The following is a 23,757-nucleotide window of genomic DNA, read 5'->3' as shown; positions in this document are numbered from 1 at the left end:
TCTGGGAGAGTCTGCACTGGGTGGGAGGAAACAGGAGGAAAGAAATATTGCAAGTAATAAAAGAACCAGGCTTTGAAGATGGCAGATCCAAGGAAGAACCTAAGAACCCTAGAACTTCCTCCTATTCAACTTACTGCTGCCCCTTGCGGATCCCACAGGCAATGAAGCCCCTAAGGGAGCCCAGCTGCTGTTAATAAGCCTACCCTAGGAAAGGATAAAAGTTGCCGCTCATCCAGCGGCAATAAAATCCAAGTGGATTCGCACTTGTATAAATCCAGGGAGAATTCTCTCCTTCCAACATGATGGTATATTCAATACATACGTGCAGTCTCAAGCCTTGAAATCAGCAAGTAAAATTCCTGATGTCAAAGAAAGACTATCCATGGTGTGAAATAAAATGAATGCTGTCTAGCAATCCCATCTCACTTGCTCATTTACAGCCCACTCGTGCCTCACTTCACAAACCATTCCAACCACCAAGACTTAAAAATATAGCATGAAAAAATATTTTTTTCTCTCTCTGTGTACTGAATTACCAGCTTTTCATTAAAACCCTGGAGAGACCCTTTATACTTAAAATCTCAACATTTACAAGCTGAGTGCTTTTACTTATAATTTCAGTTTCTTTCCCCGGAATACTTGATCTCTCTCTTCAGTTTTCAGTTATGCTTGTTTCAAACATCAATTGTTAACTCCAGGGTTTCTCTGGGGACAGAGCAGCCAACAACACAGTTTCCAAGAAAGTCTTTCTAGGCCACTAAAAATGCAGAGAAGACACTCCAAGCTGTAAGGGACGGGGCAGAAGCGGGCCAGAATACACCACCGCAGATGCTGTGCAGCCCCAGTGCTGTGGCTCTTCTTTAGGGTCTACGCTGCATCCTAAAAGACCTCTGAAAACTTCGTGCTGTACTCTGATAGTCTTATATCTCTTTAGTGATTTTTCAAATTGGCAAAACTAGAGAAAACTCCTGATAAAATACAGGTAAGGAAGAGTACAGCAACTCAGATCCTCAGAAATACTGGCATGCAGAAGATACGGGGAGGTAAAAAAAATACCCTAAAAGTAATATCACTTTATTGATCACTTTTTAGGTGTTGAGCCAGACTGACTGACAGGTCCTCAAAAATATTTGAAGCACTTCCTTTATGCTTTAGCTCCAATGCTCTTTAGGAAAGAACTTTCTCTTTTTCTCCACTGAATGTCAGTTGAGGGTAAGGTGCCATATTCTTACTTAAGTTTCTGAAAAGTTTTGCCTGCTTTGTCATCTGAAATGGAATAACATCACCACCTTTGCCATGACTGGTCAAGTTAGAGAGACTCTGGCTCTCCAATTAGAGAGATTTTCCATACACAGCTTCCACTAAAAATTACGGGCAGCGATGTTCTTCTCCCGTGTTGCTGCCTGATAGCCACCAGCATCTCCTGGTTGGTACTTTCTAACAGAGAGCAGCTGTGTCATCGAATGGAGGGAGCATTCGCTGTGCTAATCTAAGGGAACATAAACATCTCTCTCAGCCCTTAAATGTTTCAACAGGTATAAGGTCCACATCAGAAGCCATAGTTGTATGATGATCTTCAGGTTTTTCCATGTATTAAAATAAGAAGTCACAGTACTTGTATGCATTAAAATCCAGCAAGATTGCCAAGAGACTAATTGTCAGATGCAGGAAAAATGCCAGGAATTCTAGTACAGCTAAATGGTACGTAGGCCTGTGAGACTTGGCAAACCCCAAGAGAGTTAATTATTACATTATTGATAAAGTTGAGGACTTCTAAAATGTTTGGCCTTGCTTTCTTGACACAAAGGATTAAAGGTTAGGGCAATTTGCTCTCTCCAGCGCAACCCCTGATGCAAGCAAATCTATTGCAATCAATGGGAATTATGCCTGAGTAAGGACAGGACACCGAACTGCTGTCTGTGTCCTATGTATAGCCCTGCTTTAATGACTGCCTGAGCTACTGAATTCCCTCTGGCTTCTCCCTCTCTCCTGAAGGGGGAACAGAACAGCGCTTCTGTCAATGTTGAGCTGACCTTTGAGCTTTCTGTCCCGTGTGAGGGCAATGACTAAGAGTGCAGGGAATATTCCAAGGAACTGTAATTCAGAGACAATTCTTTTGTCTCTTCTGCCACACGGAGGTGTAATGAGTAGTCACTGCTTGGTTTACCGTTGTTTTTTTAAGTCTGTGATGGTAGCTACCAGTCATACACTGGTGGCCTGTCAGCGTACGCGCTGCGCTCACATAACAAAGGTGGTGACAGTTTCAGGAATGCTAGAGCCTTGTGAGAAGAAATAGTAGACACGTATCACAAGCACACAGGGAAGGGATCTGCTGAGACAGTGAACAATTAACTTCCTATTCAAACCTCTAAATGAGACACAAGTGTGAACAAACTACACACCGTCCATCCAGGAGGACAGGAGCACTCTCCAGTGATGTGGTGGCAGACTCCCCCGTTCTGGCACGGGCAGCGCAATTCACACTGAGCTCCATGACTGCCTCGGGGACAGCGCTCTTCACAACTTTATGGAGAGAGAAGAACCACAAAACAAAGAGATTATTTAAAAAAACTTACAGGAAACAGTAAAGGAGGAAAATCCACAACACAGGTCATCATGGGAGTCCTTATGCAAATTATGAAACCTCAGTAAACCTCAGCTGGCTTAACCAATTAGCCAAGATTATTTCTGCTGTGTTTATTTATGTGCCGTGGATCCAGTCCTGTACGGATGAAGCATGTGTGTAACCTTTATGCATGTACCAAATTCCACCCATCTCAACAGGACAAACTCATATCCATTAAAACAGCCCAGGAAAGTAAGAGGCGCAGGATGAAGCCCTCAATGTCAATTATGTGACACGGCAATACAAGAAGCTGCAAATACAATAAAAGGATGGGTTTAAAATGCTTGAAATTTCTCCAGTCACTACTAATTGTTAACATTTGCAGTGTATAATGGACTGGCAAGAACTCAGCATCATTTACAGGCTATTTAAGCTCGTTGGGTCTCTCTCAGTATTCATGGGGGGCCAATGTAAGGCTAGTCCCTGCAAAAAACAGTGTCTCCTAAATTTGCACATTGGTGCTTTTCAGCATCGCTTCTTTCTCTAATCCCACGTTCTGAAACTACAGTAGGTTTTTCCCCTAACTGACTATCCTCTGATGATGATGTTCATAGAAGGTATCGGGGGTTGGCCCTGCGAGTACTTACTGCTGAGAACTGACACACTAATGTCAACGGGATCACTCCTAATAGTAAGCAGAGTCATTAGCAGTGAGTGCTTCCAGGACCGAGGTCACAAGTCTATGAGGAAATCAGGTACTAAACAGAATATTCAAAAGGCAAATCACTTATTTATGAGGGTTAATATTGTCTATATTTTTTACCTTCCCCTTCAAGCAGGTCAACAAATAATACCAGACTGCAAAAGTATTAAGTCACCTGTAATAAATCTCCAACCAAATTCAGGGAGTAAATTTTCTTTTCCCCTTAAATAATTTTGAAAAACATAATTACTTCTGAAACTACTGAAAGATCTCTAATGAGAACTGATGTTACACTGTGGGCAATTTTAAACAAGGAACTATTGCTTGCTGTCCTAAAATTAATATGCAGATTTTGTGAATCCTACTGGTAAACCTTCAGTGTGGTGGATGGGGATTTAGCTACATGATTCTCGTTAAAGTTAATAGGAGTCACACCGCTAAATCCCTGCTCACTATGTTTAAAATTTACCCCCTAGATAATAAGCTGATATAGTTAACAGTAATGCTGCCTCAGATAGATTGAAAGTCAAATAAATTGGGGATGGTAAGTCCCATTTGATACTGCACTGGACTGCTAATGAGAAAAATGTCCAATTCTTTATAAAAACTCAACTGTGATTTGGATTGTATTCGCATACTGAAATTAGGCACAGTTGTTGTACAAGCTGGAAAACATAATGGATTTTTAAGTTCACTTTAGCACTAAATTTTATTTTATTATGCAGACAGGTGTAATTAGCAGCAAAAAAAAAGAGATTTCCTTTATTTAGTCTCTCTGAAATTCTGTTACCTGATTTCTACAAAGGAAAGTCTATAATACACAGATTGTGTAAATTTTGCCAATTAGTCATTGCGTTAAAAGCGGTCAAAGCAAGACTGTTAAATGACGCGGAGTAAAATACACCTATCATTGAACTTACAATACCCCCGTGTATCCGGGAGCGCAGTGACATTCGCCCGTTTTGTGGTCGCAGGTAGCTCCGTTGTGGCATTGGCATTTAAACTGGCAGCCCTTGCCGTAGCTCCCGGGGTCACAGAGCTCTTCACAGCGCCATCCTTGGTACCCGTCTGCGCAGACGCAGGCACCCGTGATGGGGTTGCAGAGGGCTTCGTTCTGACACTGGCAGCGGTTGCTGCAGTGGGGTCCCCAGTGCTCGCTGTCGCAACCTGGAAAACACACCGTCCGTTACCCAGATGATGAGGAAAGCGCATCGCCAGCATCTCGTCTCAGCCTCTTATGCTTACGCTGGCAAGCAGGCAGAGGCACTGTTAAGACCAGGAACTTTCTAAAGGGCCCTCAAACTTCCTAAAACTGCCCCCCTGATCCGGCAATGATGTACTTTAGCATGCAAGGAGAAAACAGCACTAGTCATATACCTAAATTTGAGGACTTGTTTAACATCCTTATTGGATCAGGACCTAAATCTTTTAATATCCTGTTTCTTAGTGCTCTTAGATAGCTGGAAGGAATGAATTTATAGTGGAATTAGATGCGGAGGATCACATCCTGACTGCAGGGTAGTTAATGGCAGATAGTATTGCCAAGCAAATCCTGTAGATTTAATAATGTCATCAAATATTGTTTCTTTGCACCGTTCCCATAAGATAATAAACACGATAATCTAAAGAAGGCTTTCTCCTTTGGTGTTGCTTTAGGGGGACAGATGGGGCTTTATTGCTGGAGTGAAGAGATGGTAGGGAAGAAAATAACACTGGAGATGGGATTTCATGAGGCTGCTGAAAGCAGGCTTAGGGATGTAGGTATGGAGTATTTATGTCAGGTAATTTCTGTGCTAGTAACAGTACAGTACGCACTAACATTACGGAAGGGCCCCAAGCCCTATGGCCAGTGACGCGGAGGGGAGGTTGCCTAGAGAAAGCATTAAAGCACAGTGAGAACCCCTCACACGACAGTCCTGCCCGATCCCTTCTCCTCCTTTGTGGGCCACATGCAGGACGAGAGGGAAGTCAGCATTACAGAAGTAGCTTGATCCTGATTTGCTACAGAAACAGCAATCGGCACCTGCAACCCCCCATTTAAGATGTACACATACTACACAGACAGCTCAAAGCAAACACCCAGCTAAGGTTTCCTCGGTAAACTGTCAGCCAAAAACCAAGGGTTTCTTCAGTAGTCCTGCCCTCCGCTTAGCAGCCTTTGAATATAGCTACGTCAAGGGTGAAGAAAATTGCCATTCCATTTAGAATAGAGTTGCTGGCAAAATCCCTGGTGGACATGCAGCTACAGATCATTTTCCAGGTCCAGCTGGTTGTGCTCAGGGAGCTGGTTTCAATTACACCAACAACAACTCTTCTGCCAGTGTAAAAATCCACTCCCATACAGGAAACAAGCGTGTGATCCCAGCAACAGAGCTGTCTTCACAAACTCTTTTATTTGCAAACATGTGAAGTAATCCCCAGGTGACACTCGCTGCTTCTCAGCCCCGGATCTCTCTTTCCAGACTCAGCAAGGTAAATGTAAAGCCCCCTTGAGCCTGAAACTGTCCTGGAGTTTCATAGCCCTCTCCTTCTACAGTACCTGGCTATAAACCCACACCGAATGACTAGATCTATCAGATAATTTGGGCAAACTTCTTGTCCTTCTCATTGGTCAGTTTGAGGATACTGGGCAGAACAAGAAAGAGACTTCACTCAACCAGCATCGCTGGGGACCAACGTACTCGTGTTGGTCTCAAACACGAAACTCGTGTTTCTTGAGCAGCAGCGTTAAAGGCCAAAATAAACCCATGAGAAGAGAATTCCGGGGCGTCTCCAGAGGGATCTGCAGGGTCTTGGAGGATGCATGTGCAGAGAGATGGTTTTGTGTCCTGCAGAAAGCAGAGCGTGCAACACACCCCTGCGCATAATCCTGTCTGTGCCTCACACAACATATTTTATTGCCTTGCCTCATTTTTCCCACAGCTGTAAACAGGGATGATAGTTCCTCACTAACACCACTGGGAGCCGAGCAAACAAAATCTTACTCTTTATAAGTCTTAAATTATTAGTGAGAATCTGGGGAAAGAGATGATCTATCTTTATTTCACATAGACACTCGCTAAGACTCTGCAAGCCTTCTGGGGCAGGGAGCAAATCTGCTGGAGCTGATGGAGTTTCCCAGCAATTTCCGTTCCAGAAACACTGATTTGTTTTCCGCAGAGCTTGAACATTAAGGGATGCAGTTCTGCACCTCCACGAAGGGTACAAAGCTGAACCACACAAGCATAGCCAACAGCCCTTTGCACGGGGAAGCAGAACGCAGGAACCAGCCTTCACCCCGCCAGCTTCAGGGACGTGACTCCTGCCTCACCACGCCTCACATTAAAGCCCTGACTGCCAGGCTGTGGGTCGCTCTGGGCTGATATAATTCCAGCTGCAATTAATTTGCTTAATGTGAATAAATAACACTCATTAGAAGATGTGACTTATACCCTTGGTCTTCCATGTCTCAGGTGAGTGCTCCAATCATCAGATCAGTCTGCTTGCTTTGTGTTTTTCACTTTGAAAGAAAGTGAAGGAGAAAGCAAACCTTTTATAGGAAGGGAAAACCATTTCATGTTTATGGTGTCTGCCTGAAACACAACTCCTTTTATGTAAATCAATCTTATTTGAACATTTATTTACTATTTATATTTGGTCACACGCTTGCTTTCTCCCTGTACCGAATTTCACTCCACCATCTAGCCAAAGGGAAGAGCAAAATGCTTAAGTAAAGAGCAGCAATTCCTCTAATTGGCTGTAAAATCATAAAACCCCAAATCTGGATAATAAAAGAAGCCTGCAGTGACCAGAAAACCAGCTGGCAGTGAGACAGATTTTTCCAAAGGCTTATAAGTACAAGGCATCAGTGAGCACACATTGTAACATTCAGTATGTTTAGCCCAAAGTAGCTAGCCAAAATGTTTTAATTATCTATGAAATAAAACAGCTTGGCATACCAGAGAGCTACTAAGAATGTGAATTTCATGGGGATTTATTAGGGAGAGGACATAAAAATGAGGATTAAAGTACATCTGAATCCTCATGGAAGACATGGAAAAAATAGAACTACAAAAAGATAGGTCTTGTACCGTGTCTCATTTATGATGCCTGATACAGCCTTTGCACTTGTTAGGCTCCTTTTCATGTTCCTAAAACTACAAGCAGGTTTTGACTAGAGTTCTCCAACTGGTATGAAACTTGAGTAATAAGTCTGTATAACCCATTACTGATAGGTGCCTATAACCAAGGTGAACACCGTGTGTGTGTATAACGAAGATGAACACCCTGTCGGCTCTCTAGTGACGGAATCATATATACACAATGACAAGTTGGCATCTTCTAGATTTAAGTCTTTACCTCAGATGGTAAAGATTTTCTGCTTTTAGCTATCAGTTCAAGCCCCGTGTATGTCACAATAAGCAGAGCCATTTCAGGCAGTATCATCCACTGCTGATTAATTGCAAAGGGAATTGAGAGAAATTTGTTGCCAATGTGTTAGTGTAGCATTTGAGATAACGAAGTTTCATCCTCACCTGATTTTATACTGCAGTAATCTCACATGAAAATAAGATCTTTGTTGCTCAAAGTTTATCAGGTCCTTTTGGTTTTCTTTTCCCCTTTCCTTTAAGTCCCATGTTGCAGGGACAGGCTACGGAGTCGCAAGTAAATTTTTGGCCTATATGATTTCATTGGGACATTATGTGATATTTATATTGTGATAACTCATAGATCTGCACTGTGGTAACTTCTGTACTTTTACAAAGGTAGGCAGACACAAAGTTGATAAGCTAAACCCAAGTACTTACTGATACAAGTAATTCCACTGAGCTCAACCAGACCAGCAGTGTGTGAGACTACTCCAGTGCATAACTAGCTATGGGACCGGGGGCTAGTAGTTCTGGCTAGAAAATTAAAAAAACAAAGAAACCAAAGACTTCAGCAACCAAGACATATTTTTTCTCTGTACATCGGTGCGGCAAATCCTAGCTGATGTGTGATAGCAATTCCAGTTTCCAAGGTACAGGGCAAAGCAGCTCAGAGCCACGGAAGTGCACTGCACTTCAGGATCCTGAGCACCGCTGCTCCTGTGTGCTCAGAGAGGCCATCGTAAATACAACCCAAGCCTAGCACAGCCTAATCCTGCTCTAGTTGATAGCCTCTGAGTGTTACTATAATAGAGATAAATAATAATAGCAACAACATGTGAACAGAAAGCTAACTGCAACTTACACAAGAGCTACGCTGTAAATGCATATGCCATTAAAAATGTCAAAATGACACAGAGACTTTAACTATACCATCAATAAGAAAAGCAACCTGAGCATGGTGATGTCAGGGAGGTACAAACGCTCCCTTTAGACCCGACTGCACGTGTGGATGTCAATACCATGAGAGATGAGTCTGAAATAGCCAGCGCTCTCCTGGGAGATGCTACATTAAAGGGAGCTGCCATATTTCAGGTCACGTGCTACCATCCCCTGGCTAACTTACTTTTTCTCCTTCGAAAATATGACTAGAGATTAATTGCCACCAATAAAAACGAATATAACTCCATAAAGGATGATGCTGGGTCCCTAAGCGTAATTACAGTTGTCTGCATATGGTAGTGTGACAGGTGAAAGATTCATCCCTCTGTGGAAAGCTCGCTCAATACAGCAAACGTGTTTTCTTCCTCTCTGCATCCCTACCCCCACCTCGAAGCCTCAGTGGCTCGTTGAAGTGAGGGCTAATTACAGCAGGCTCTGCATATCCACCGCTACAGTCGTGCATGACAGCCTGTTACCAATTCTGCCCTGTTAAATACACAACAAGGACACATTGGAAGAGCTGCTTCACTCCCAAATGGCTGTTTTCCCCTCCAGGAATGACTGGTGAATTGCTGTGTTCTGGGTCAATAGAGCTACCCAGTATTTAGTGCAGCAGCACAAGTCGGATAACGATGAAGCAAACACGCAAGTTGGAAAATTTAGCAGATAAATAAAAGGACTCCCAAGGAAGGGGTGACATTTATCAAGTGACTTATCCCAACAAGAGAGAGTCAAAAGTGCTCTTCCGGTGCTTTTCCATTGCTGCAAAGGTACACTATTAATATGAAAACAGCATCTTCTATCACAGCAGCACCAGAATCTGTGGTCTTAAGGTCTATGTTTATTTTGTTCTCTTTAGCATAACCCTGCATGTGTCTCTATAGCTAGTGCCCAGTCCTGTATTCTAGGTGTGCAAAGTCACTGGGACATTCACAAACATTCTGCGGAAGGCACGGCTCAAAAAGATCAAGTGGTTGCTTTTCTCAGCCCAGGGACTCAGGACAACACTTGGCCGGTGGTGACCTTCAATTAATCCAGGCTTTAAAGGAACTTTCTGCAAATTTGCTAAAGCACGGACTGTAGCTAATAGTCAATGATCAATATCCTGGAATATTTCCAAATTCAGTTTGAAATGTTTAAACGAGACACCAGCCTTTAAAAAATGCAATCAGGAAACAAAATTAACTTACTAAATCTAGGAAGACATAGTTTAAGGTAGATTATTTTTGAATTTATTTTGAAATTAGGGCTAGATTCTCCCCTTACTATAACTGTACTGCTGTAGACTGATTATATGCATACCAATTAAGGTGAAATGCAGCCTGAACTCTGGGTGGCTTTTTTTGGGTCTAATTCAGTTTTGGAATCTGACTGGGTTTCAAATGGTTGGCCCAGCTAGTGCAAAGCAGGCAAAGAAACAGCAAAAGCTAAAACATATGCCTGGATGTAAGTGGATAAAAAAATAAAATAATCAATTAGCTTTTTATTCCCTGCACTTAGCTCAATAGGAAAATTATAGTCCCTGTATTGAGCTGATGTCTACTCACTGTACAACCGCAATTCATTTTGTCACAGTTCAGCACCTTTGGAAATGGAAGCCAAGCCTGCAAGAGGTTTGAAACAGGGTCCATGAAGGGGGAATCCCTTTCCAATGACAGTTCACCCCACTTTGTGTTTGGCTTTGAGCGGCGCCGAGTCCCTCCCGTGCTGGCACTGTAGGAAATACCGGAACACTGCTACAGGCATGAGCCAGCGTGTTGAAAAATCACTCACTGATCTGCTCCATTCTAAACCAAAAAAACCCTGTTTATCTTATAAGACTGTTTACCCTCAGAATTGCAAACACATGTTTATGGATGATGGCTGTCCTCAAAATAACCCAGATTTTCTGAAATTCCCTTCAAAAATGTTCCTGCAAATGCTTAGAGACCAACATTTCAGAGTCAGGAAACCTCATCCATACAACAGACACACCAGCGGGTACAGGCAGATTAGGCCACACCGCTCCAACTGCAGCTCATTTTCTTCTTCAGGATACTGACATCCACCATGCGACATGTCTTGCGCAGGTCTTAGAAATGAGAGAGGTCCTATCTGTCAAAGCAACACATAGGTTGGATTTCTGTAAATAAACACTTTCTGGGAGGACAATGAAGTTAAAAACAGATTTTAACAAATAATCCTCCTCCAAGTATAATTTAGATTATCTGTCACAGGCAGGTAGTTGGTAGCACTGTTCATTTTCCACTCTAAGATGCTTCGTCCAGTCCCTGACTGTTTCTCTGTTACGTAGAATTTACCACCTCCAGTTTCAGCTTCAGGCTCCCTCAGTCTATTGGTTTGAGGAATAGAGGAAAGGGAATTTTAGCTTAAATCCATAAGCTAAAGCAGTATTTCTTGTTTGTTAAAAGACATTTTTATATCCTTTTCACTAACAAGCTGGGACACCTCCCACCTACAGAGCAACAGCTCGAAATCTGGAAGAGCACTGTCCCACACCCGGGGTGTGCTCGTGTGTCCCAGTGAAAACCCACCTGTGCCTGAGCAAACCATAAAAAATGCAATTTGCAGATACTCAGTGCCACCTCTGGATAATTCATTACCTACATTCCTCAAAGATTTCATCTGTATTAAAAGCAATCTGCAATTAAAGGCTTCAGGGGCTTAGCAGGACTCCTCTTGCAATTGTTCCTAGTAGCAGCCATGGGCCACTGGCTGTTTAATCTCCATGTAATAAGTGGTCCACGGAGAGTGTGACAGCCTCCTACTCTTAGTCCATTACCCACATGTCAGAGGTTTGTTCTGGTCCATGCTGATGAACCGTCTGTATATCAGCTTGATGACACTCTTGAAGGGATTTTTCAAATTCTCCATTTGCTTTTTAAGGAAAAACAAACAAACCGGGGAACGTCACACATAAATAAGGCATTTGACTTATGAAGTTGGTGTCACAAACAAAAGAAAATGTCAGATTAAAGGTTGGAAGTGCAGCAGTAATTCAGTACTTGAGCCTATGAATTACAATATTTTCTTTAATTATGTGAGCACAAGCTATGGTTTACATGCCCTGGCATTTTCTGTCTCCTGAGCTTGTAGCTTTGGAGCCTTAAGGTTCCTAAACACGGGTTTCTGTGCAATGGTGTATGCACTAGCATTTTATCTCCAACGCCAGACTTTCAGTCACAGCACACGCAACTATAATGAAGAAAATGCCAGTCTCAATGTTTATGTCTCTAAGACTGCCCAGAGAATATATTTTGCGTATGTAAATACGCATTTGTAAAACTATCCACCCAGGTAGCAAAAACCTGAGGTTAATCTGAGGCTGGCAGAACTTGCAGTCAATCTCATTTTCCGAGTTTATAGATCAGTCTTCATCAGATAGAAAGGAAAAGATGGGAAGGGAACATCAGCAGATTTTTCCCAAAATGGATGGATTATTACTCACAGGAGGAAATTAATCTAATTTTGTGTTTGGTTGGGTTTTTTCCCTAGAGTCAGGAGAACAGCTTTTCATCCTTCAAGAAAGATTGTACTGATTCTCTCTGAAGTTCATTGTCTGAATCAGATAAGAAACATGTGGCTGATTTAGGTCATGATTTAATCTCAGATGATGATCTCATTAGTCATTGACTCTCCAACATGTGGTACCTAATTCAATCACAGCACTTTAGAGACCCTGCAGTTTATTTAGTATCCTCTGAGGAAACATTTTCTTTCCGAAGTAATCCTTGGTTAAGGAACATTCCTACAGTATTCTGTAGAATGCTTAGAACAGTTACCTAGGCATACATTTTTATTTTGGATAAATGAAAACAAAATCACTCTAAGGCAAAGAAGAGTTGAGTATTTGGATGTCAGCCTTGTCAAATCCGGTAATGAACTCAGTGTATTTTGGAAGCAGCAAAATGGGAGAAACAACTTCTACTCCTGACAGACATCAAAGTGTTGTGTTTTCAGAATTTCCATCATGAGCTATTTTGACAGAGGCTTCAAAAGAAGTGAAAATTAGAACACAAAAAAAAAATCTGAGAATATTTCCTATTTCTTTTTGTAGAAATTACTGCTCAGTTTAATGAGCCTTTAACTCTACTGACACTCTAGATGTTACAAGGAGTTTAAAATCATGAAACGCTTCATAAGGGAGCGACAACGTTCTATACAACACTGGCGGCTTGTCTTCTCATTATAATTTTTTTTAGAGAAGTTGCTGCATTCTTTAAAATGTTTTTTTAAGTGTCATATTAATGGGAGGCAAAGTCTGTTCTTTAATTAGAATTTTACTGTGGTGAATTAAAAAATACATGGGCAGAGTATCAAGAGTCTAATAAAATTAAATGAAGATACTATCTTTCCTCTGTATGAAACCCAGCAGTCTTTGCTCTGGCAAAACTTCCCTCAATACTTCATTATTATTGTCTAGGACAGGATTGTAATAAGAAGATCTGCAAGTAACTTACTTCCAAATTCCCTCTTCCAACTGGGAAGAAACACTCTCTGTCTTTCTCTCTCTCTCCATCTATAATGCACTTCAGATGTTTTCATTGACTATATCATGAAATTTTCCTGTAACGCCTCTGCACAGAAGTATTATCAGTTTTGCCTGCAAGAAGGGGTAGAAACACATTTGGATATGCCTAAACCACTGCAGGACAGGTATAGAGGAAGAGATCAAGCATCCTTCAACAAACAAGCATTGGAGCGGCCACCAGAGGGGCTCAGGAGTGGTGGCAGCAGCATTGCTCCAAGGAGATTCAATGAAAACTACACAGAAATAGAGAGAAGCCTTTGTCACTGGAGATTAGGAACTGTTGATACAACATCTGTGCCTGGTCTGAAACAGTTCAAAGGCTTATAAAAAGCTGTGTGCAAGTATCTACGTACAGCTGCTTGCTATCCTAGTGGATGGCCTTTAGCTGAGTGCTTAGCAAGGCAGAGTTGTGGGAGCAGAAACAAACTTTCTTCCTCTCCTCAGTTCATTAATGCCGGTTGACTCTGACACAGCTTAGAGCAGATCCATCGGGCCACTCCGGCAGCTGCAGGAGGCTAGCCATGCTGGATGCCCTTCGGTCGCATCCTCATCAAGCTCCCGGCAACTGGACAGGAGAACATTGTCCACCACCTGAGGAGTCTACCATGCTGAAAGTAATCCGATCCGACCACTGAAGTCACCTTTCCACCTTCTGTGACTGCAGAGTGGTGTTAACTGCATAGCATCAAGTGGGATCAACCCCCTTTGGCAAAGCTCTCAGGGAGACGTGCTCAGCTCTTTATTTTTCACAGCACATAAACCGAGCATCAGAAGGTCACCCTGCTGATGTTTTGCCAGATATGCAATATACCTTTATTTGCAGTTAAAGCAGTGCTTAAAGAAGACAAGCTTCTTGTTCACTAAAATAGCAAGTGTTAGAGAGTGCGTTCCTTCTCATCCTCATTCACACGCAGGGATGTACGTGTCCCTTCGCCTTCCACCGCGTAGGTCAGCGTGCAAATTGACATAAGCAGAAGGACTGGTCGATCGGTGGGTAAAATGGTACTACCAAGATAAGCATATGGAACAGCTACAGCCAGCTGGCCAGCTTCAAATTATACCATAAAGATTCACCTTCAAGGGGATGTATAAGCACATCCCTCAAGCCTAACCTAACACACAGTACTGACTCATCAGTCATTTTTAAGGTGGTCAATAAGCAATTTCTTTTATTGCATTGATATTAAAACCCAAAGCAAACACTGTGGATTGTGGTACTTGCTTGTCTTGCCAACTGCGTAGCTGTAGAGTAAAAAGAACCGCTTCTTCCCCTTTGCCACAGGCCCATCCTAATGTCTACTACCCCTGCACTGCTTCTCAGCCAAATAATACCCGCTAAAAGGATGTTCTGCCCCAGTAACTGAATCCAGGAAAAATCTTACCTTCTCTAGTGTGAATTCTGTTACCTAAGGACTTCGGGAGAGAATTAGAGCAGCAGAAGGCCTGGTGGCCTTTGAAATAGGGCTCTCTTTTATATCTAAAACAGTTCAAAGGCTTACAAAAAGCTATGTGCAGGTATCCGCACAAGCTACTTGCTGTTCTCTTTTCTTCTAGGCATACTTGAATCTTCACATGGCTCTTTAATGTTACCTAATGTCTTCAAGATATCTTAAATACACTGCTGTCTTTCTCTTATAAACCATTAATAGTAATGTCCCTTTCAGGCACATAAAAAGAAACAATTTTTTAAAGAAGTCTTGCCCTGTGTAACCCAGTGAAAACCAGAATCTTCACCCATTGAAACCACACCGTGAGACTCAGCACAGTCTCTGCAAAATCTTCGTTATATTTACCAACAGAAAATAGCAAGCCCGAAACTATTGGGGGAAAAAAAAATTAAAAATACTGAAAAACTAGAATATTACACCCTCTTTTCAGGTCATTCAGGCATTGAGATGTGGGATGTTCTATTAGTAAAGAGATAATCAGAGAAGTAGACAAATACTGTGTAGCTTAAAGACCAGGATTCAAAGCACGGGTGCGTAGAGAACGGCAGAGGACACAAACACACACCTCAGCACCAAGAGTTTTGTGCAGTAAAATCTGAGTGTCCCTAAAGCAGCTCCTGAGCCTGCAACGCTGCTGCAGCTCTTCTGCAGCACTTCCTTGGGATGCTAATGAGAGAGCAAAGCAGCCAGCGGCCTCCTAACCTGATCCAGCAGTTCATACTCACGTCGCAGCCAGCAGCAACACGCGCCAGCCCCAAGTGCTGAGCGGAAAATAAAGGCGCCCCTGCCCACCTCCCTCTGGCTTCCTCTGCCTATCGGTAGGGCTTTGGTTTCATTCTGGAGATCTACGCAGGAAGAGAAAGTCTTGTCTCATAAATGATTGAGATCGGATGTCTAAACCTTGATATTTTATTTTGACTTTCAAACGTGTTCAAATGTTGTTCACAGAAGCATAAATTAATGCCAATTTCTAAACCAAAAGTTGCTCTAAACTGGGAAACGAAACTTTTTGTTATGATGTTAAAAACAGACAATTCTTAAACTGTTTTACATTCTGAAAAACAGGATGATCAAAACTGTTCATCCTCACAATCAGTTACGGGTTTGCTGAACTGAAATGTTTTGACAAAATCACAACCATATGGAAGCCAGTGCTTTCGGAACAGTTTCACCCATTGTGGATTTACTGCATTAAGCAATCAAATGTCAGGCAGGCAGAAAACAGTAAATCCTCACTCCACATGTTTTTTCTTCATTGTTTACAAACAACGTGTTAGTGCCTCCAGCATTATCAGTGGGTCAGCTTCAAAGAAACCAGGAGACCTTACACAGCAGCTCAAGTTCCCCCCTCTGCTGTGTCAGCTCTCGAAGGTTCAGGTCTCACTTTCAGCAGTCCCAGAACCTGCCGATGTGAAACAGCTTCCTCTCTGGATTAATGTAATTTCTCTCTTTTTCAGTGACAACTGTCACTGAAAAGTAAAAAGCAAAACACACATACGTGACTTCCTGGCTGGATGGCAGCAGGGAAGCGAATGGGATTTTGCTGGAAGAGAACACAGCATCTGTGCATTAGGTTTTTTAAATGCCAGATTCCCTCTAAGTTTCAGGTCTTTACGTTTTCCTAGTGGCAGCAGAGCTATATTTTAAAAAGCCACAGGGAAAAAGAGAGGTTTTCAGACGAGACCATCATCAAAATTTCGAAATTGTCCACTGACCACGCTGTACGGTGCCTATCACCAGCATCATGGACTCAATCCAGTGCCCCTTACAGTCAGGCAATTTCTTTCTGTTGACTACAGTGGTCTCTGGTAGGGGCTGGCCACCATGGGTTAACTTAGTGCCACCTGGAAAATGACACGGATGCCACAATTTTTATGTTTCCTTTGCTAAGCAAGGTTCTTGGCTCACTGCTGAATATCCAAGCAGAGCAAACACTGCACGTGCACGCCAAATATTAAATAATCGATGAGAAGAAAATGACATGACCTCAAAGTAGACCATTTGCCTTGCTGATAAACAGGAACCACCCAGGGAAATGCTGAATACCGCCTCATGCTTGGGTAGATGGGGATTGTGTAGTAGATGGTGATTTAGGAATGCTGCTGACACACATACACAAATTTGATGACACAGGAAATTAGCATCCGTTCGTCTCCCCCCCACCACCACCCTTTGGAAGAATTTACTATATATAGCTCACCCTTTAAATATTTAAGGATATCTGCAGAATGTTGTTGTTTTTGAAAGGGTTCTTTCCTGACTGGATTTTCCTCATCAGGCTTAGTAATCAAGTTGTTTTACTTAGAATGGATAATTATTAGTTGAATAATTAATTATTCAGAGTACATTACTAAATAAAATTCAAAGTATGCTGGTATAATAAAAAAATGACAATATGCAACAATTTGGGTTCTAAATTGTTCAATAAGATCAAAATGGGTAGGTTTTTTGCACATTTAATAGAATTGCCTCCATCGTCAAAGTCCCATACAAACACCGACTAATTCTCATGGTCCATTAATGAGCTAGAAAATATGTATTATCACCACTTCTTAGAAGGGAAACTGAGACAGTGAAATTACATTAAACTACAAAGCTACCCAGAAAGCCAGTGGTAGCACTGAGATAGAACAGCTCCATGTTCTGAAGTCTAAATTTATGTTATAAATACTTTATATTTCTTCACTACATTTGTAATTCTGTGCTGAATTAAACATATGGAAAACGATTCTCCTATGTATACAGACATTAATTTGTAAAGTATTTTTCAGTCTCGCACCAATGGTAGTGTTTAAGAAGTGTGAACTTGGTACAAACATCATCACCGGTGTGCAAACAGAAGTGGCGTACGGCTCGGTGCAGGACCTGAAGGTCCTGGGGAAGGTACTCAGCCGGAACGCCCACTACCTCCCCATCAACGCCATGTCAGCCAGTTCTAGCCGGGCAAGTGACACTGAGGCCACAACTACACAGTGTTCGGCAACGTGACTGCGGCACGCACCAGCCTACTGAGCTGGCTGAAATCCAGCTCTGTCAGGCGAGGAGAGCGGCGAAGCTTCAGCAACGGTGTCTTTAACACAGGCTAGGCAAGAGCACCTACAGAACTGTGTTGGCAACTGCCCCGGTAACAGCGCTCGCTCCCCTTGGCTTCGCTGCGAGCGGGAATTGATTCTACCCTTGGCTGGGTAGAAATAACAGGGCCGTCGGCTTCAATCACCCCTCTGATTGCAAAGTGGCTGCAACCTTAATAAATGCTTATTCAGCATAATGAGATTCTAATTAAAGATGGCTAAAACAGTAATCACTTCTTCATTTTCTCTAACTGCCATCCCCCGAGCTCTTAGAGTCAAAACAAGGCAGCGGCTGGATGCACAGAGAAAAGGGGCACCTCTGGATCCAAGGCTTTCCCCGCTGCCTGATCCTACCGGCTTGCACCAGAAAACCACAGAAGGTAAACTGAAGAAAATCCTAAAGTCTTTCATTTACACAAATGATATATAGCAAGTCAATAAAAAGGCTCCACTTTGTATGATTCTCTCTCCCGGTTTTACAGGTCCCAGCCCTATCGTTCTCTTTAAGGGAATGCAGGATTCTCCAGCCACAGTTTGTTTCTCTGTATTTTCTTTCATCCCCGTTATCACTGACGTCGTTTTTTGCAGACCTGTGCCAGCCTCCTCACTCACTTGGGCTCCAACAATACAAAACCCACGATAAGTTACACGATATTTGCTGCAAAATTTTCTACCGACTGCACGGAGACCCGGCATGTTTTGTTTCTGTGTTGATTGCCAGGGTCATAGAACTGGAATATTTGCAAGGCAAGGAATCCAAAAGGCAGTAAAACTACACATACAGAGAGTGATGGAGCTTCTGCAAATATTTTTTAATTAAAACCGTTAAATGTAAAAAGGATTAAGTTCATATTGTACCAGAAGGACTTGTCCTTACAGAGACCTCATAGCTAGCAAAGTTTAAATGCCTTATTGTTCTGTAACTCACATATATGCAGACTCCTCTATTTGGCACATCCTTAATTTCTGTCAAACTAAAAGAATTCTAACATTTTCTGTCAGGGAGCTGGTGTAAATCTTCAAGCAAGCTTAAAAAAACCTCTACTGTTGACTCATTTCACTCATTCCTAGGCAGATCTGAAAGAAGGAAGACTTGAAAGCAACATTACAAGCCCAAAAATTATCCTCGACTCTTAAAAGGCACACAGAAAATTAAATTGGGGGATTGGTATTAAGGTAGTGGAAATTATTGGGTCTGTGCACTTAAAAGATTAAGAAGGTGACTTCCCACTGAGACTTGAGAACACAGGTGCACATAATTTTAAAAATCTGCATTTTTAACCTTTTAAATTTGCTAGCAAAGCAAGGAAGTTGTTGAGGAACTGCAGTAAACATGGCAATTCAATCAGCTTCTTCCAGACTGTACCTCGCAGCTTCCCAATTCTTTAACCCGACAGGTCAGTCGATCGTGGAAAGACTGGCAGCTCGCGATACAGCAGCTAAACGGAGTTGAAGGCAACACAGAAACACTTTTCTAATAACTGCATAACAAAATCCCTTAATTCAGTGCAATGGCGGCTCTGGCCACCAATGTTCACGGGTGCTGTTGAAACCAATGTCCTGTTCTCTGCTCTTCCTCCTAGGAACTGCGAGAGGAGCTAAGGAGAAGAGCTAAAGCCAACTTTTTAATAGCAGTCTGGAAAAGGATTTGATTTTTAAGAGTCTGGTATCAGTTTCTGTAAATTTTTTTAAATACAGGGCTCTACAATCAACAATTAATGGATGAAAACACTTTTTTTAAGTTTCTAAGCATGTCAGAGACGAACGCAGATTTCAAGGCGTTACTTTTGCCTGCCCCAGTCAAGAGACTTCAGGCTAATCCTACACCTATGGACTCTTAAAACAATTATAACCTCATAATGCAAATACTCTGAATGTCATTAAAACCCAAAACACCACTTGACTGCCAAGCAATAACAAGCACATTTTATGCATAAGCTAATTCCATATTCTAAGCCTCTGAAAAAATAGTAATTGTAGTTCCTCATAGCTAGACCCGGAAAGATAACCTTGCAATTGATTTCCGTCTGCCCTCCAATTCCAGGCGCACCCCTACGATGACTGTTTACATCTCACTTACGGCAACAGGACGCAGTTGTGGAGTCGGGCTACCACGCTGACAGCCGTTCTATACACATAACAAATATTGCAACAAAGATCAAGCGGATACGCTAATTAAAATCCCGATCCACTGCCCACTGAAATGAAAGCAAAGACACCACTTGTTTTCCAAGTGCAGCCTTATAACCCAATTTATCTTCAGATTTGTTCTGGCAACAGACCGGCTAGCTGCCACCCACAAAATATTGCCGGCTGGAATCTGAGTGAAAAAGATTGGAAACTGTCGATCCAAGTCTTTGTTTTCTCAAGTCTCAATTATCGTAACATTTTCCTTGTGGGAAATCTTTATTACATCCCATTCAAAGCACAGCTCGTCCCGAGCGGAGCTGCCAGCATTCCTCCTCGCAGGTTCTGACTGCTTGAGTACATCCCCCTTATTTTACACTATTTACACTAGCGCTGTAAAATCCTGTGTCGATGCCAAGGTTTTACAGCTAAATTTTAAGGCACTCAACAGTTGTGCTCAAACATATCTGAAAGATCCTCCGTGGTATCCATATGTTCTCAATTGTCGGGGAGGTCAAAAACGGCAGCTTGCTCAGCCCGCCTGAGATACAACCGTAAGTCTTTGGAATTAGGGCTTTTAACAACTCTGCTTTTCCTGATTCCTGTGCAAACCACTCAATCTGTCTTGGCATTTAAACCGAAGACGTTTTTATTGGCTGTTACTTTTGACTGTTCCTGGAAATACACTTCTATTGCAAAACACCTTAAAAACCAGTTTTAGGCCTAGAAATCCTGTATGAATTTGATCATGTTAATCTCTTTCACTAGCACATCTGGCAATGATACTTTGATAATTAGCAATGATCTAAATAACAGAGCAGTTAAATCTACAGACCAGTTAAAATTAACTTCAAAACCAAGAAATGCTTAGTACTGTTTTCTTATCAGCATTTCACCACCCCGTTAAAGAAGAAAACCCTTCCTGTTTTACAAAGGACCTTAGCCAAATTTAATTTATAGCAATCATAATCAAATAGCTGAGGGCTTTTTTCCCCCCTAAATATTTTAAGTTAGACTTAGTGGAGCAGTTAAGATTTTTATTAGGTTTTGATCTTGCATTTTGTGAAGATTGGAGGAATTATTTTTACTGAGATGGATTTCCCAGCTTATCAACTACTTACTGAGCTCTAACATAGGGAAAGCTATTCTGGAGAAAAATAAGGAGATTAAAAATATAATAATAAAGGTGCCAGAGCTTACACAAATAATGTCCATTACAATTCGCGGTGGGCTAATGAAAAGCCACTGCACAACACTGGGAAAGTATGCTGTGGCATCAGAACTACCGGAGAGCCTGATGGCAGAAAACAATACCAAACTTTCCTCCGGGGAATACTTGCTCACTCCCATCTTATGTGGCACCGGTGTGCGCAAATTTTTGAGAAAAGCTCCAAGCCATTCATCTTGTATAACTGCTCCTAAAAGTCTGCCATTCATAAGTCAGCTTCTATAAAAACCAAAAGTAAACGCCCAAGATGTCCCCAAAATAAGCAGAGACAAGGTTTACGTTTGTACGCGCAGCCTGGCTCAGGACTACTTACAGGGTGATTGCCTCAGATCACTTCTTTACACATTTGTCTAACCATAAGGTTTTCCACGTACAAGGTTTTATCTTATAAGTGACCAACTCTTAATTAGCAATCAAACCATCACAAGTTTTATATAATTGGGAAACTAGTCTACCACTAATGACTAGTAAAAGTCCGTGACATGATACAGCACCCCCAGTTACCAGTCAGAGGTTTACCCGAACCAGTCATCCCTTTTGCTCTCAGATCTTTCAGAGGTGTGAAAGCTCACAGAAAATACTTGGCTGTAGGTCGAGCAAACCACAGGATTACGTAGACCCAAAGTGTTCCTGCACTTTGGTGCTGCCCTCCTTTACCGAACACGTGCAGAACAGGAGGAAGAGAACACGGGATGGAAAGGATTAGATGGAGAAAAGAAAATCACTAAGAGTAGGAGGAAAGAAGGAGAAAATGTATGTAAGGAAAGAACAAAGGGGGGTGTAGGTTAAAAGAAAGAAAATAAAAACCACATAAAATCCAGAAACAACGGAGAGAAAAATAAACAGCTGAAAGGAAAGAAGACGTACATTCCTGCTGCCCTTGCAAAGAGCGTTACCGAGGCCTCCCCGCTTTAGTGTCCCACATAACGTGTCCCTGAAAATAATGAAGGTCACCAGCACATTATAGGAAGTAGCCAGCAATGAGTAGCCCATTACAACCACCACAGAAATGATCAATTTGTTTATCCTTGTTAACTGAAAACCAGAAAACAATGTGAGAAGGGGATGGGCTACATCTTGCTCCCCAAGGCTGTCATTCCCCAGCCGCTTCCTCTCCCCGGTGACATGCGCAGGACTCCGGCTTTTCACTCTTGGGTAGGCAGGGGATAATGACTAACTGCAATAAAACAAATAACTGCTTCTTGCACATACGACATCTAATGTCTGATTTCCTGGGAGCTGCATTAGCAGGGTTTTGTAAGTCAATTTCTAAAACTCAGGACAGCATTAAAAAACTGACAAATGCCACTCGGTCACGTCCCTGTTGTCACAGTTATTGAGGCCTCTGGAGAGAGTGTCAAAGAAATAAAGCAAATTTCTTTTTTGCTTAATTTGTGTCAATTGATTTCCTATTTTTAATTAATAATTCTAATTATGATGCAGCAAATTTACCCAACAGACACAACTAGTTTAATCAGCATGTATTGATTCTAACAGTAGAATTATCCCAATGTTCCTGACACCATTGATTTTCTGTTGCGCGACTGTAAGAAAACAGGAGCTGGACCGACTCTGTTGTCAGCTCGCTGCGCTGGTGGTGCCTACACTATGAATTGGTGCTCCTGACCTTACAAATAAAAACACAGACATTATCTACTATTTCAGCACTTCAGAGACAGAATCCGGCGATTAAGTTATGACACAAATAAGGGGGTTTAGTCATAGCAATAGCAGCAGGGAAATAAAGCTGGTAGACACTGATTTGAAGAAAAAAGCAAATGGCGAGACAGCAGTTAGAAAAGCTTTTCTAAAACTGAGCTAAATCATTTGCTTTAAGTTCCTAATTTATCCTCGTTTTGGACAGCCCCAAAACATCTATTTAACTTTAAGCACATGCTTCAATATCTGCGGTAAACACTTCAGTACATTTTTGAGCCCGAGTCTAGCATTTTTCCCTACTTTTCCTTCAATAGCTCCCCTATGGAGGTGTTCATAGGGGCAGCAGGGTGGACAGGCCATTGCCACCTGCTCACAGATAGCCAACGCTCACTCTAATGTCACTGTATGACTGTCCCCATCAGCATCCTATTGCTGGCTCCAGAAGTACTGCACTAGGGGTGAGAAAGAAAAGGGAATTTACAGAAAAGGCGTAGTGCGACCCAAGCTACTGTTTAGCCCTTTTGCTAGAGTCATTGAGAATTCCTGCAATTCTCTGCTCATCAAGCTCCAAACTCTGCAGAGATTATGCAAAAAGCCACCTGTAGTGGCACAGCAAATTTTTAACCACTTGCAATCTGAATGTTGCAACTTTGAAAGTGTACAAAGGCTTTGCAGCAAATCTGCTCCCTGGTGTGTCCCACGCACCACCCCGGGGACCCCCGCTTTACTGGAAAACCTCAGAGTCCAAAGGGACGGCACGTAAAATGCAATGGAATGAACGACCCTAGTTTATGGTGTGGCGCAACTCATAGTTGTCACCTATGATTGCCTCACTTAACGACCCAGTTGTAGTAAAGAAAAGCATCGGAATCCAGAGGAAAATGGCAACTTCTCGCCAGCAGCACAGAACACAGACGGTAACGGAGATGGGTTTGAACTAAAACTCTGGAACCAAGCTGTTCCCAGGTTTGTATGCAAAGATGCAGGGAGATCCGAAGGCTGGGCCAAATACCATTACATGATGGAAAAGAAAAAACAACGTGGATGCTGTGGATGCCACTGCCTGAATGCAACGGGAAGGCGGAGGCACTTTGCGCCGATCAGAGCATTCTCCTGCCTGAAGTGCAGGGAGGAAC

At 42.3% G+C, this 23,757-nt stretch overlaps 1 protein-coding gene across 1 annotated transcript in view; it reads right to left on the bottom strand.

Annotated features, from left to right (window-relative positions):
- MEGF11 (multiple EGF like domains 11) overlaps positions 1-23,757 on the bottom strand; it is a 279,625-nt gene that overhangs the window by 96,077 nt on the left and 159,791 nt on the right. The window contains exons 7-8 of the mRNA XM_054214943.1: positions 4,190-4,436; positions 2,403-2,523 (exon numbers count right to left, since the gene is read on the bottom strand). Coding sequence (XP_054070918.1) covers positions 2,403-2,523; positions 4,190-4,436 — 368 coding nt within the window. The remainder of the gene's footprint in view (positions 1-2,402; positions 2,524-4,189; positions 4,437-23,757) is intronic.

This window comes from Rissa tridactyla, chromosome 9 (genome assembly GCF_028500815.1).
Source record: "Rissa tridactyla isolate bRisTri1 chromosome 9, bRisTri1.patW.cur.20221130, whole genome shotgun sequence".
Taxonomy (NCBI): Eukaryota; Metazoa; Chordata; class Aves; order Charadriiformes; family Laridae; genus Rissa; species Rissa tridactyla.
The sequence above is the reverse complement of the archived record's forward strand: the minus strand, read 5'-3'. Positions and strand labels throughout refer to the sequence as shown.